Genomic DNA, 16,853 nt, shown 5'->3' with positions numbered 1-16,853 from the left:
GTGTGGAAACTTCATCTCACACCTCCCTCTCTTCCATCTCCCTCCCTCCCATCATAAACTGGTGTTTAGATTTCTGGATCCCGTTTGATTCAAAGACTTTTCAACTAGGGATTTATCATAAACCTGCATGCTCCAGCCCCTTTCCCCCCCCCCCCGTTTCCTCCGCTACCGCCGCCGCGTGCTTTTGCGTGTTTGCAGGAAAGGGGTGGAGATGGTGGGTGATGGTGGGGCAGGAGGGCTTGTCCGTGACCCACAGAGTCAGTGATACATAAGCCACATGACCGAGTCGGCTCACAAGCGCGCCGGCACGCTGACAGACCTGAACCAGCTCCTCTGAACTTGATTCGATCCTCTGACAGAAGAAGAGACGCTCAGATAAAGACGTGCCTTCAGTCTTAGAGAGGGAGCTGTCACACACTGATATACAAACACACACATTCCTAGAAACTGACACACACGCACAGAAGCAAACAGTCTCTCTCTATCTCTCTCTCCTTTACTGCTCGCTCAGCTGCTCTCTCCCCCTCCCATCCACACACACACACACACACACACACACCACTACAGTATATCAGCGAGTGACTAGCGGAGAGCCAGAGGGGAGTGCAGAAATGAATGTGAAGATCCTGACGCTGGTGATTGTGCTCTTGGTGTCTCTGCTGTGTCCTGCCGGTGCTGGTGAGTACGAGAGAGGCCGGCCCCGTCGCTCGTCCTCTCCCTCTTTTTTTGCTTCTGCTCATATTTCTGCCTGTGTTTGTGCAGGCAGCGGTAGTTGATCAGTTACCCAGCATGGTTAGCCTTGTGTGGGCTCTAAAAAGGCAGGGATCTCAGCACCTGGTTGTGTTCAGTACTGCACTGCAGTGGTTGTTCTTCACACTCAACTTGAATGTGGGTTTTGTCGTTTCACCTCCCTGCTTCACCTGGATGCGTGTTTGCAGTACCTGGAGATGGTTTATCCGTGTGCGGAGCCAGTTTTGGCTGTTATGAAAGATAGGATTTGCATTGCACATGTTCTGCGAGGTGAATCTTGTTTATTTGCAGCTTGATTTGTTTTTACATGCCTCTGGCTGTGCAGCACCTATAGATGCATGCATGCCTCCTGTAATTGCTGAATGCGTCGATGAGGATGATTAAAAATAAACAAATTTCCTCTGGAGTCATCCGTCGGACCTGAAATGTCCGCTATGTGGAAGAAAAACATGAACTTAGGAGATGGGGGCTGGCTCAGGCAGGGAATGAGTTCGGCGGTGAGTTTCGATGTGCGGATGTGATGCAGGTAGCACTGAGGTGTGAAAAAACAACACTTAGGCCTGTGTAAATGTCTGGACTATATTTGGGATTGTCACCAAACCAAAAGCGCACACACAAGCTGTGTTTACGTTGAGGAGCCCTCCCAGACTATTCAGGCTGGCATATGGAGCATTTCTTGCATGATTTGGTGAGAGGTGGTGTGGAGACTTTAAGCTTGGAAATTGCTGTCCACTTTGTGCATCGATCCACAGCAATCACAGCTCCCATGCTGCACCGGCAACATGCTATTTTTGTCTGAGGACACGGGGAAATGGGAAGCAATTATCTAGCATCATAGCCAGTGTCGCTTTTCACGCCCTGCGTGTGGCTGAGCGTGCTCCACGCCTGAAAAACCCCACCGTGCCACACCGAACGACGTGAGGGGGGGAAACAAGGCGGCTGCGCCTCGGGCTTTTAATGGAAGCTCATCCCTCTCGACAGCCGAGTCCTTCTGCTTCTGCACCTTTTCAGCTCCCCTCCCGGCTGGCTCTGCTGGCAGGAGGAGAAGGAAGAGGGAGAAATGGAGTGAACGGGAGGCAGGGATGCAAGCGTGTTGCAGCGCCGATGGGTGTGGGGAGGGATGCTAGCTCGAGTGTGTCTGCGTAGCACAAGCCTCTGCTACAGTATGCGCCGTCGCTGGAAGGTGTCGGAAGAGACTCTGCATGTAGGCAGTGGGTGTGAAGCCTTTCATCTTAAAGGTGACCTATTATGCTTCCTTGAACAGGTTAGGATGGAGCTATAGGTCTATAAAAAACCTGTTCACAACATTTTTTGAACAAAATCATTCTGAGGTTTTCATTTTCATTTGCTCAGTTCTGCCTATTTTGAGCTCCTGTTTCAGGGCGTTTGGTCATTTATAAGCTGCTGGCGGCCACGCCCCCAACTCAACGTTTAAATTTGCACGTGAAAATGGCTGCAAACAGATGCACAATTGTAAAATCGTATATCTTTGAAAAGCAGAAGTAGAGTCTACTGCACAACCAAGAATGCAGCAAGTGGTTTCTGAATTAGCCTGACCTTTGCCCTCCTGTGCCGCTTCGCTTGATTCTAATCTCACGTCAAAGTTCAGTCTGGGTTTTCTCCCATTGAAGAGGATTTCTCTGCCTGAGTTGAAATTCAGCCAATCAGTGAACAGAAAGAGAAGTTGTGAACGATGTCGTTGATCTTCTGCTCTGTTCTGAATTGTAGTTTTATCAAAGGAAGTGAAAGAAGCCAATCAGTCCACGTTGGCCACGTTTCCAAACCCTGAATCTACATTAACTGCCACCTTGTTTGGATCGGCACCTCTTTCTTTCAGTGGAAGATGGTTGTTTTCAGCGCAGGAAGTTACCAGGAAAGCTTTGTAGAGTCATTAGTAGAGCGCATTACATACGTCACGGCCAAATGTTAGCGATTGGGTGCAAATAAAAACCTCAACAGAGTCCAGACCCTCTGGACGAAGCAGAACTAGTGGCTGGTTTTTACCAAGACATTTCTAAATAGTAAGTCAACAACAAAATACTTTTCCAGTAGCCATTGTACAGCGCATAAAGTAGTCAAATGTGCTGGTGCTTAACTTGGGTTGCTAGGTAACGGGTTGAGCTTCTCTGGGGTTTCTAGGTGACAGGCAGTACCTGCTGATTTGTAACGTTACATGCGGGAGGCTTTTGAAACAACCCATTTTCCACACACCCAAAAACATGAACTTACTGCCAATAACCGGCTACGTGTTTATCTCTAAGTGCTTGGCTGTTTTTAGAAGAAGCAGAGACTCAAATGGAAGTATAAAAATGTGCAAGATTTTTTGCGTTTAGAGTGCTTCCTCTCTCCTTCAGGCGTCTGTGGCTCTAAGAAACAACAGATTGGTTAAAAGAAAGGAAAGTGTGCCGGATGCAATGAATACAGAACCGGATCTCTGTGACCCGGGGTGCGGAAGTGTCCATGTGTAATTATATTTATGATGCAGATGCATATTAACAAAAACTGTAGTGCAACCGGCAATTATTCAACAACCTAAAGCTGTTTATAATACCCATCCAGCATCCTAAATGAGATTCTGAGGCCTTCTCTGTGGAATATTATCATCTTTTAGCAGCACACCTCAATTACCCATCCTTGAAAAGCACTCTGGCTGAAGAGTGGCCTCCAGCTTTAGACATGTGGCATCCATAATTCATCCTGAGGCCGAACACTCTTCCTCCCTCTGTGAAAGTCTCGGGGCTGGCATGTAAACAGTGCCTATTCACAAAACATGTCTGCCACAGCCTCTTACAAGAAATCAAAGCTTCACTTTTGTCTGCTGTGGAAACATCCTGTCCGTCTTTACCAGGAGACTTCACAAGATAAAAAACCAGGAGCAGCAGCAGCAGCTGGCTCAGACATGCATGCATGTACGCAGGTGCAGTTCAGCAGCGGAGCAGGTGATCCGCAGCCCAGATCACAACGATTATCAGAGGGAGAAATCGTCTGCGATCATCTTTATGAGAGCTGTCAGCAGAGCTATTATTCTGCATTAGACTTTGATGTATTGTCCGGGCCAGCAGGCTCAGTAGCGCCAGCATAACCCCATACAGGACAGGCTGCTCTGATGCTCAGAGATGCATTAAGTAATAAAGGCGTTTTGTGATGGATTCATCAGACACAGTTTAAGGTGTCAAGGGTTTCAACGTCATGGTGTCAATAATACTCTGGATTTACAGTCCTACGCTGCAAAACCACAAACTCTTACCAAGTATTTTTGGTCTAACTTCTAGTGCAATTATCTTAGTACAGCTGAAATAAGACAAAACTAACTTACATCAATTAAGTTTACAGCAACATTTACAGCTCTGGAAAAACTTAAGAGCCCACCGCACTGAACCTCGTAGAAAACCTGGTTATTCCACTAAATACTGATTTCTGAGTTAAAACATTAGTTCTGCTGTTTCTAAATGAATATGAACTTTGATCGATGCCGTATTTGAGGTCTGAAAGCGCTGCATCTTCTTTCATATTTTCTGCACAACAATACTACATTTTTGCTTTGAATTTCGGAGACATTCAGTCGTTCATAGAATAAAAGGACAATGTTAATTTTACTCAAATATTTACCTATAAGGAGTAAAATCAGAGAAACTAACGTCTCTTAATTTTTTCCAGAGCTGTACAAAGCTTGTTTTATGTAAATAAATTTTTATATTAATAACGAAAAGAGTTCTAGCTCTTCTGGAACTGGTACTTTCTCATGAATACTCATAAATTATTGATTCAAAGCAAGATGAAAAGAAAACAAAAACAAAAACTGTTTAGGTAATTTAAATCTACATTTAGATTAACAAACTTTATGAAACCAAACAGGTAATTTATCTGAAACTTGAGTTTACCTTCCAGAAACAAAAAAATAAACAAACAATAAATGATGGAAGAAACTATTTCTGTATAAAAGGAAAAGAATCAACAAAACCAGTATAAATATATCAGCGTCTGCACATCAGCTAAAAGAAAAAACAAACAACTCGACTGTTTATGGTCGGCAGGTAAAAGGAGAATGTACGACTATTTTCTCCAGATTTTGTTACTATAAATACATTAAATCTTATCCTAAAACTCTGCTACATTAGCTTCAAAATTACTGTATTTTCTGTTTTCAATAAAAACATTCCCTTTACAAATGCTTTTTAGTTTTAAATTGTTGTGTTAAAACCATGAAATTGTAAAATCTTGGTATTTCTACACAGAGTTCGTCTAATGTCCCATGACTAATAATATTGTTTCTGCACCAGAATCAGATGTGAGCAGGATGATTTGACTCGAATCAGCTCTGTGTAACGTGAAGACGATGTTTGAGGCTGTGGATGTGATTACGGACAGCGTGTTTAAAAGTGAAGCGGCTAAACTCTTCCAGATGTCCAGAGGATAATAACTTTATAACAGCGGGCAAGCCGTCGGGTCACAGAGGGTCAAAGCAGAAAGTTATTACAAGATTACAGTAAAATCAAAGCGACAGTTTTTTTTAGGCACGGGAGCTTTGAGAGGAGCAGCTGGGTTTATATTACTCACTACGCAACACCCACACCCACAGCGTCAGATGGAGTCTGCTGCATGAAGACCCTGGATTTCCACCTCATGCTGCATCACAGCGAAGCAGAGCCAATAATCTGACGATTCAAACACTAATACTGGTTCTGCATGTCAGCAGAGAATCTTTTCCTTCGAATCCAGTTCAAAAACAGCAAAGCATGGAGGATTTTAATTTCAGTGCAGCGCTGTGAAACTCATCTTCATTTAAGGCCACATCAACATCATGGATGCATCGATTAAATCCATTAACGTATCGATAAATAGCTCTGAAATCGCTTCTTTAAATGACATATTTAACATCTTTTCACATTAAACGGTCCTTCCAGAATTTCAAGAATGTTTTTGTGATATTTTCAATCAATCAAGTTTGTTTGTTTCTAAACACAAAACTAAAAGTCAGAACAAATAAAATCATACAGCAGACAATGGAGAAACCAGAGACAAACGTGACGTTTTGACGAGTCCTGGCCCAAAAATCATCAATACAATAATTTATTTTTGCAATAAAAACCAGTAGTTTGTAGAACAAATGAGACATTTTGCAAAAGTTGAGCTTATTTATGACAGTAAACATGACTTTTTGTTACTTGCCACATCCATCACAGACTAACTTGACTTCAAGTCGCGTTGAGGCAGCAGTGGAACAGAAGTAGGAAATCCTGCCACCTGCAGGTGGGAGTTAGTATCACTTTAACTTTTGACAGTTTCTTGCAGAAAAATTGCAACAAACAAAGTGAAAAAGTGTGGGGATTTAATTCCTTTAAATTTGGGCAACAATTTGGACGAACTGGTTGATGTAATGCGGCAACATGCAGATTTAAAACTGCTCTGATTTCATCGGAGGGATGAAAATAATCAACTTATTAACTGTTGATTTCTGGTTTACTAGATTAAATTTAGTTGCAAAGAATTATCTTTGTAGTTTGGCTGCCGGCCAGTAGAGGGCACTGCTTGTCAACCTTAAGTGAAGTGGTAAATACAGAAACAAAGATGGCAGCACCATACGAGAACTGGAAAGGGAAACGGTTCAAACTGAGTCGATCCATCCATTTTCTATTACCCTTGTGCCTGGTGGGGTCGGGAGCTGCTGGTGCCGATCTCCAGATAACGTTTCGTCGCAGGGCAACACAGAGACAGACAGGACACACAGCCACTCACACACACAACCACTCACACACACACACACACACACACACACACACACACACACGCACACACACACCTAGGGAGAATTTAGAGAGACCAAGCAGCCTGACAGTCATGTTTTTGGACTGTGAGAGGAAGCAGGAGAACCCGGAGAGAACCCACCATGCATAGGGAGAACCTTGCAGAAATATCCCGGGCCGGGAATCAAACCCAGGACCTTCTTGCTGCAAGGCAACAGCTCTACCAACTGCTCCACTGTGCAGCCCAAACTGAGTCTACATTGGATGCAAAATGAACTTTATGCAGTTCTGTTTTGAAATATGAAGACTTGACAAACTCCTACAGTTTCAGCTTTGAGTTTTCTACTCAGACACCTGAGAGGTTCATGTTTTGTTATAATTTATAAATGTCCCAGTTTAATAATGTGAGAACACAAGGGGAAATATTCAAAATGTTTCCCCTTGTGTTGTGGAAAGGCTACGATGCTTTAGTCTATAGATAAGATCAATCAACTTTAGGTCAACTCAATTAATAACTTGCATCCCGATTTTGACTGACAAAATAATATTTAAGCACAAATGTTATGCTGAAGTTTCTATTTTTGAATCCTTCTGGAGTCTAGAGGGCCAAATAAGAAGCCACAGCGTGCCGGTTTTGGCCCACAGGCCTTGAGTTTGACACGTGGTTTAGAGAATCGGTTGTCACCATGAAGGTTTACGAGGTCGTATCCAAACAGCTTTTACTCCAACATTCAACAGTGAGAAAGTTTATTCCTGGGTGGAAACAAAAGCCAGACAGTTGCCAGTCTTCCCAGAGTCGGACATCTAAACAACGTCAAACATCTGAGGGCTGAAAGACGGAGCGACACCTCAGACTCCGCTGACCCCACTGACCCACTTACAGTCAGGAAAAAAACTAAACAAGTACAGCATGTTTGGAAAGCTTGCCAGGAGAAATCCACTTTTTGTTGATGTTGCAGCATGATTTAGATTAGCAAAGTTGCCTTTAAGCAAACTGTGGATTTTCAGAATAAAGTCTTCTGGACAGAAACCACTGGAGCAGAGATGCTTTGTTCTCCTGCATGGCCTGAAAACCAAACTCACCACCTCAAACATCTCGCTTTAGAGCACAGGGTTGGAGCGCTAAACAGTTTGGTTTTGTTTTGCAACTACCTACAGCTTGAGTCAAATTATGGCGTTTCTGTATAAACAAGCAACTACTTTAAAATGAAATGTGGGTGAAAATATTTCCTCATCAATGTGAAAGACTGACATTTTAACTCACAGGAGATTAAGTTCAATTTATGACTGATTCAGGGTGATCTGAAATTAAATTATAGGTCAAATTATGTCGGCTGAATGCTTTCATTCTGTAGGAAAAATGGGAAATATGACAACTAAATGACTTGAGGACAAAACTACCGGTAATCCTGTTTGGATCTGCAAAACGTTCATAGATCAGTTTATAATACGTCTAAAAAGATTAATCCTGATGAACTGATTATTGAAATAATCATACGGACTCAAAAAAAAAAAAGTTTCTGAAAAACAACATATTCACAGCAGAAATTAAGTCAAAACTGTACAAAATATATATTTACAGATTTAGCATTAAATAGAAAAACATCTACATCTGTAAATGTTTCCCCCAGTTTGAGCTTCACTCAGTTCAATAAAATGTTTATTTCTTAATTTAAAAAGGAACCAAATCATGTTTATTTGCATCTTTTAAAGTATTTCTAACATTATATAAAAAGCATTAAGTAGTTAAATGACAAATCTGTGGAATATGCCAAAATTGTTATCCAATTAATTTATTAATCGTCAGAGTAATCAATTATTAAAATAATCAATACCTGCAGCCCTGATTAACAGTGAAATTGTGCTGAACTAACTGCTACATTTTCAGCTACAAACATCTTATTTAGTGTGACGCTTATAAAATTATACCACAAACTGAGAGTTTAACCCATTATGTTTAAGAAACGTCCTATTTTGTTTAATTTTGTGCAGAAACGGCTTTAAATTTAGGATACAATCAGAACTTTGTGGCTGTTTTTGGAGAGCTCTGACCTGTCAGTATGAATTTTACCTGATTTATCTGTAATTATCATGTTTCAGAAAAAGTTAATATTTTCAATCAGTCTCAGGTTTAAAGCTTAGAAGGAGCAAACTACTCTCATGTACTCTGTCCAGCCTTCCTGTTATCTACTGAAAGTCTTGCTCTCTCTCACTTCTTGGCAGCCTGAATTAACCATTGAAGTCTCTCTCAGTCTTGCAGAAAGTACAGTTTTCTAAAAAGCCTCTTATGTCTCTTTCCTTCATGATGCCAAAAACACCAGAAAAGCTTTGATTTTTTAACCAATCAGTTATTTTTTACAGTAGACACAAAACCTTTTTGGTCATTTTTCTAGTGCAAATATCTTAGTGCACTTGAAAAACGACAAGTAACTTTTTAGTAAGATGGCGGACCTTGTTTTAGGTCAATAATTCCTTATTATAGATTAAAAAGTTCTAGTTCTACTGGCAGATTATTTCTCTTATAACAGGAAAAATGTTTTATTTAAGTAAATTAATCTGTCAGTGGAACTATAACGTTTTAAAGAAATCAATATTATTGACTTGAAACAAGATTGCTGAAAGTTAATTGTAAGTTAGAACTGAGATAACTACATTAGAAACCATGTTGAAGCTACTTGGTAGGATTTTGTGTTTTTGCAGTGTAAAATCTGACAAGTAGTTTCCTTTTGCTGAATTTGTGTCCTTTCTTGTCCCGTTTAATCTAATGAAACTGGTTTCACAACATCCAAACATTTTGCCATGAGAGCCAAAATCATTTTGTTGGAATCACATGGGGGGCATAAAATGTATTTTAAAACATTTTCCAAAATTTTATTGAGTTTAGTAAAAGTGTCTTATCTGCATTAACCACCCATGTTTGCATTGAGGTCGAGGGGCCGCACAAAATCCTTCAGAGGGACACTAATGGCCCTGGGGCCACACTTTGAACACCCATGATGCAAACTACAGAATCATGACATGGCAGAGAATACAGAAAGGTGAATTTTCAAAACATCCCTCCCATCTGTGCATCATCACTCGTTAAGCCTTTTGGGAGAGCCGCTCACTAACGAGTCCACTGGTCTGGGAGTCGATGAGCAGGTTTAGTGAAAACTCGTAGCTCATTTGGATATGAGACCAACGTTTGGGCTGATGGTCTCAGGAGAGATCGGCGGCTGAAGACTTTGGCATATGCAACTGCTGTAATATAATTCAGAGCCTTTAAAATGAATAAATCTACTCACTTAGATGTTCCCTTGAGAGCAAATCCAGTGAAGCAGAGAAAAGGCAAAGGAGGGGAAGTAAAAGATGGTCCAAAGGGAGCAGAAGAGGAAAAGGGCAAACAGGAAGGAGCTGAGAGGTTGCTGGAGATTACCAGTAGAGGAGTCGTTTGCTGTATTTTTTTAAAAGGTATATTTAATCAAGGGAACAATGAACCTGATCTGCTTCCTCTTTTAGTATCCAGTGTAGTTTTGAGGTGGGTGCACTCCTTAAAACTTAATTAGACCCAGATATTTTTCAGAAAGCGCTTCGTTTTGAGTCCAATAAGAGAAATGATTTATGACTCTTCTTTTCCCTCCCAACATCAAGTGTTACATTGAGAGTGTTTGTAGCGGCAGATCGGATTCCTGATCGCGACCCGAGTCGACGTTTTTATTAAGGCGGCTGCCAGAGAACAGAATAAATACTGCGGCCTTTAAGAATGCAGGTGCTCCAATTACTTTCAGGCTCCATTTGTTGGAGTCCAGAATGTGAAAATGTGACACTTTTATATTGCTTTACAGATACCATTTGACATAGGAAATAATTTATCTGCAGCTGAGTGGAAGGAAAGGAAATCAGTCTGACAGACTGAATAAATGTGGACACTGATGCTACAATAAACCTCCACAGCAGCCATTATGGATCACTGTAATTCGCTTTGTGATTAAAAATGCTGCAAATCTTTTACTTATCTGACTAAGATGATCGATTTTAGCGCTTGTGAATTGGTGGATACATTGCTTGGCAAAAGTATTCATATTTCTTGAACCCTTTTTCACATTTTTAATGTTACAAATTATAAATGTGGACATGGATCTTTGGATGTTTAGATAAAGTTCTGCATATTTGTGAAGTGGATGAAAAGGGATACAGGAAAGAAAAATCAGTCTAGAGCAGGATAAAATGAATATCTCAAGTAGGGCTGAAACGATTGATCAGATTAATCGTGATGAATCAATTATTCAAATAACTGTCAACAATTAATCGCTTACAAAATTAGTCAGTTAACTGGAGAATACAGAATCAAAAACAATCATTTGTTGAAAGAACGATCGATACAGAGTGAGTTGTTCTTTCAACAAATTGCTTTTTTGAGTTTATGTACTCCAGTTAATGATTAATCGATTGCTAAATTAGTCAACCATCATTTCAGTAATTGATTACCGGTAATCTGATTAATTGTTTCAAACCTAGCTTGAGCAGTTTTACTAACATTTTCAGTCTCTAGCTGTCCAAAGCTGCACAAAAGACTTTCAGCTGGAATAAAAGTTTTGACTCAGTTTGCATAAAAGTAAATCACTCAGATTTTTACTTATACATAAAAAAGGGGGTTGAGGGGGGGCATAAAACTACTAATTATTTGAACTCCACTTTACAATTATGGGCTCACTGAAAAAAAACAAAATATTATCAAGAACTTTTGGTTTCTAGTGCAAAAATCTCAGTACAGTTGAATTGAGACAAAACCAAAGTTACAAGTAACTTTTTAGTAAAATATAGAAGCTTGTTTTAAGTCAATCGTTCGTTAAGATGGAGGAAAAAATATTACTTCCAGTGGTAGATTATTTTACTCATGGGAAGAATATTTTTTATAAATGGAATATTCTGCCAGTGGACTAAGTATTTTTTAATAAATAAGAAATTATTGACCAAAAACAAGCTTGTATATTTTGCTAAAAATTACTTGAAATAAGAAAAAAAGTAAGAAATTTTAACAAGAAACCACTAGATCAACAATTCTTGGTAAGATTTAGTGTTTTGCAGTGTAAGTTTCTCCTCCCTACTGGTTTCTTCAGAAAATAACCGAACATGTTGATGCTCATCATCTGATTTAAAAAACGCCATTCGCCTCTGCTCTGCACAGTCTTCCTCATCTTCCTCACTCCTGGGTCCCCTCAGTAACAACAAAACTCATTCATTGATGAAATCATACATTATTCATCCAAATCGCTCTGCCTTTGATCACAAAAGTTATTTCACACTTTCAGACGCTGGTCAATCGAACCATCAGCCTCTAAATAATAGCGTGGCTCTCCCCACATGCTGCTTCCTGGATCAGGATGGGGCCCCACGCTGGGTCCCTCTGTCTCACTCAGGCCCCTGAACACAAACAGATGTTTGTAAAAATAGAAGAGCTAAACAATATAAGGAATTCATAAACATGCCTCTGGATCAGGAAAACAGTTTATCCTCTCCCTCTGCACAAAGCGGACCAATAAAAAAAAAAAAATCTGAACTTCAGCTCACCTGCAGCTCAACCCGTCAGTGAAAGTCTTCAAAAATTTATTTCCTCACTAAATATGTGTGACGAATTTGGTTATCGTGTTTCATTGCGCTGGATTGACCCAGAAAACACCAGAAAACATGCTGCACACGTTTTTATGTGTGCAGCACCTTAAAGGAAAACACAGTAATGCAAAACAAGTGTGTCATAAAAAAAAAGGTAAAATCCTGTAAATCTATTTAAGGACAAATAAATATCTTTAATAAAACACTAAAAATTTAAGGAAAATGTTCATTTTGCAGCGTCTTTTTATCATTTTCTCTCTATCCAAGCATTGAATAACATTTTGTTTTCTCATTTTGTAGCATTATTTCTGTTAAATTAGCTTCTCTACTAATAGTTTTGTAAAGCTACACGACATATGGAGAAGCCAGGTCATAATTTAATGTTACAGTTTCACCTACGTCTGAGAAAAACTTTAAATCAGGAGGTTGTAACCAGACCGGCAGCAAATTCTGTCATAATTATTGCAATAAACTGTAATATTGCTGTTTTGATAACATTTCAATGTTTCATTAATGGCATATTTCAATAAATTTCAATAATGGCATAATAATAATAATAATAATAATGCAAGTTCCCTGATTGAAAGACCAATAAACTATAATTTTGTAAAGAATACTTAACATGGAAACTAGAATATATATTGAATATCCAAACACCAAGAACAATAAAATGGAAATAAAAAACAAAAAAAACAGAAAATATTAATAAAATAGACTAAAATGGAATGGAAATTATTGATCTAATTTTAATTTATCATGTGATTAATTTATTATTGCAACAAGCAAAGATAAGACAGCAATAAAATCATAAATAAATATAATTAACTAATATAGATAACTAATTTAGCTGGACGATAAATTGTCCCAGAAGTTATTACAATAAACAATAATAATGTTGTTTTGAGACCATTTTCAAACAATATAATGATAATGTTGTAATAACACAAGAGAACATTCTCAAAGATCAATAAATTTAAATTCTGGTTAACATTCAACTCTGGACCTGGAAGACATTTTAAATGTCCAAAATAAATAAACAAAAATGAACAAATTAAGTCTCTGCAAAACAAAATGATCCAGAATGAAAACTTTTACTATCCAGATTTTAGTAGAGAGAAAAACAATAAATCACACAAATGGAAATGATTGAGGCCCTTAAATTTATCAAGCGATTAATTGATATATTGATATATTGATTATTGCGACAGATTACATGCCTCTTCCTGGGGTTAATATCTGCTTCATGAGTTTCTGTTTGATAACTTTAAGTTCGGTTAAGAAACAGAAACTGACGCAATGCAGGCGCTCTTTTCCCTTTAAATATTCCGTATTTTCTTCAGGTGAAACCGTCTGCCTCACATTTCTAAAAGCTGCAGTGAAACCTGCTCTGCTGTGGCTTTCAGTTTCTCTCTTTCTGCTACATATCTAATGGAGGAAGACATGCAGATTCACAGCAGGGGCGACGCAGGTGAGGGAGGGGCCTGGTTTGCACTTCTGATGTGTGTCCATGGAAACGGATGGTTGGAGGATCCCTTTGCCCTTGACGCTGCGGTCTCTGGAGATCAGGGCAACGGTTGGTATCGTTACCTACCGCCTGCATTGTATGGGTGACGCTGTTATCGGAAACAGCAGACCCAGCATCTCCCCTGCTCCTATGGCCGCCGATGTTTGGCACATCCAGTGGAAAGTTGGGAGGAAAAACCTCCCTAAGGAGGCGATTTGTGTTTGTGTCTCAGATTGTTGACCATATTCCAGCCGAAAAATTATACAGACTTTAACCTGTTCTATAAAGTATCCCAAAGTCTGAAAGAAATATATATTTATACACGTATATTTCACAATATGCAAAAAATTTTTTGTGACACAGAGGGGTTATAGTTTAAGAAAATAAAACAAGATAATATATTAGAGAAACCAGAAATAATTTTTGTTTATTAGTGAGTAAGGAAGCTTTATGTAAGGGATTAAATCAGGGGTGTTATTATTATTTTCATTTTGGGCCATATAAAAAAATCTGAATGTTCTTAAAGGGCCAGTTGTGCCAGAATGTATTGATAAAACCAATCAAACTGTTAGAATATCAATAAACAGCTCTTCCTCCAAGACTTTGACCAACTTTGAGAAAATCTGGAGTAAAATCAGAAAGAAAATGTAGAGATTTGTTGATTTTGTGGAAATTTTGCAGATTGTGAAAAACTGGAAGGACTTATTGGTGTAATTTGGAGTCTAAAGGGATTTAGCTTTTAGATTGGTTCAAATTCTGCAATAAGAATAAAAATCTCCTATAAAGCACCTTTTGCTGTCCAGTTATTAATCAGTTAATCTAAAAAAGTAGAAATTCTGATTATTGAACGCTTATTCTCTAAATTTTTCTGGCAATTAATCGATTGCTCTGTCGATTAATTGATTATTCTGTCGATTAATTGATTATTCTCTCTTTTGTTCTGGTGATTAATTGATCAAAAATAGCTAACAGATTAGCCTTAGACTTGTGTGTTGACATCAAGTCAGGCAGAAAAGGGCTAAAGTTTTCACAAGTTGATGTCAGAAGTATTTTTTTAGCTGCAGATTCATTCTTTGCTACAAACAATCAAGCGTTCACTGAAGGACTGCTCTGTTGTTGCATTTTAGGCAATAGAAAGTTTATTTTCTTTTCTGGAATTGAATTACTTGTTGATTTTCATATTTTAATGAATTTCTAATATTGCATAGAGCTGCAAAGTGTGAGGACTTTTTATATGATTAATCTATCAATCAATTACTCTGATTAATTATCAGAGTAATCGATAGAATAATTGGTTACTAATATTATCGTTACACATTTAAAGTCAAAAAGAAGATATTTTGAAAATGTAAGACTTCTCAACACATCTTGTGATAAAAAAGGAGAGAAAACATTGCGGTTTCCCACTCAGATGGATATACGGTTTTCTTTTTTTGGTCCTTTTCAGTAGGTAGCAACCCACAGTAACCTTGTAGCCACAAATTCACCTCTTGAGCTGGAGTGAGATTGTGAATAAACCAAGAGGCAGTCAAGTGGTGAGGGGAGTCACTGGCTTCATTAACTGCTGCAGGCAGGCCCTTTGAACTCACAGAGCTCTGATCATGGCGGAGCATGCTGTCTCACACCTCATCATTTCATACGGTCTCTAATTCAGGGCCGTACAGCACTGCACTTCACAGGCTCAGAAGGACATCTGTGGAAAGTCAGAAGCCTCAGGGCCGCCCGGTTTGTTTTTAATTAGTTTTGAACCTTCAGAGAGTGCGGGGGGTAACTTCCAGAGCCGGGTTTGGAAGGGGTTAAGCTCAAAAGCTTTCAGTAATGGGAGTAACTTTTCATGCACTTTGGTTTCCTCGCCGGATTTTGGTGTAGACAAAGCCAGCCTTCAGCTCAACCACAGGCCTAGCATTATCACGCAACAACAATGATGCATATCAAACAGTCCCCAGCAGGAATAAAAAGAAAAGTGCTTGTGACCAAAATAACCCCCATCCCCTGGTTGTGCCTGCAAGAAGCACTCAGATGTAGAGCGAGGTGGCCTGCAGAAGAGCTCGAAGACGCCGAGCACAGACGGCCGATCGCACATTCTGTGTAGAGGAAAAACTGTAAACTGAGAACCTGGTCGATATCAGCTGACACTGTCAGACTCTTTGCTCCAAACTGAGCACCATTCACAACGGCTGCCATGGCAACCAGGCCTGAAAGTCAGCAAGCAATCGGTACCAGTTTCTACCTAGGCCCAGACTGGCTGGTGGGAGAGCAATATGCGGCATTGCTACGGTTAATTTAGCTATCAATTAAACCATAATTTATTCTGACAGTTAATGTATCAATTATTCTGACGATTAATCGATTATCCTACAGATTATTCTGACGATTAATCGATTAGCCTACAGATTATTCTGACGATTAATCGATTAGCCTACAGATTATTCTGACGATTAATCGATTATCCTACAGATTATTCTGATGATTAATCGATTATCCTGACAACCAATTATCTCTATTGTTTTGACAATCAATTAGTTTGAGAATTATTCTGATGATTATTCCGTCAATCAATTATTCTCTATTGTTCTGGTGATTAATCATTTATTCAGGCAATTAATTGATTATTTTTGATGATTAATCGATTATCGTGTTGATTATTTTTGGCACATTCTGTTGATTTTTCATTTAAGTCTCTTTTATACAGTATTAGAAATACGTCAAAAGATGAAAATAAATAATTAGATTCAAAGCAAGAAAAGAAGTTAGTCGATTACTAAATTAGGTTATTTCAATTCATCGTGATTAATCACAATTAATCATCATGTTTAAGCTCCACTATGAAATAATCAACCAGTGAGGACATTAAAATAAGTTACAAGATTATTATACTATATGGGCATAAACAAATCAAATTAAGATATCGATTACAACTTTTACATATCAAAACAGAAATGAACAACAAAGCAAAGCTTCCTTGCCACAAACCCGTCCATATGTGCAGGATGAATGTGTGGGGAGGCCGTCAGGCACCAAACAAATCCACTGTGTGATGCTGCAGCACTAATGGGGCTTATGCTATGTTAAAAGAATGTTTGACTCCGTTTCTGGCACATTTTACACACTTCATCCTTGGCTTAATAGCCCTGATCCCTTAATGTGCTTATGCAGCCTGAGCATCTTTGCTCTTGACACGATTCTGTCTGGATGTGTGGGTTAGTATGTCTGAGGTAATGCTGTGCTAAAGCAGTGCATTAGCTGAAGATACTCCTCTCCTT

The 16,853-nt window shown here is 39.1% G+C and overlaps 1 protein-coding gene across 1 annotated transcript in view; it reads left to right on the top strand.

Moving 5' to 3' along the window:
- The first annotated feature begins 289 nt into the window (after window positions 1-289).
- Window positions 290-16,853, top strand: part of apln (apelin) — a 34,850-nt gene continuing 18,286 nt past the window's right edge. The window contains exon 1 of the mRNA XM_044127877.1: window positions 290-678. Within this exon, the coding sequence (XP_043983812.1) occupies window positions 612-678 (67 nt within the window). The 5' untranslated portion in view covers window positions 290-611. The remainder of the gene's footprint in view (window positions 679-16,853) is intronic.

This window comes from Gambusia affinis, linkage group LG09 (genome assembly GCF_019740435.1).
Source record: "Gambusia affinis linkage group LG09, SWU_Gaff_1.0, whole genome shotgun sequence".
NCBI classification, from domain to species: domain Eukaryota; kingdom Metazoa; phylum Chordata; class Actinopteri; order Cyprinodontiformes; family Poeciliidae; genus Gambusia; species Gambusia affinis.
This window is presented reverse-complemented; position numbering and strand designations above follow the sequence as displayed.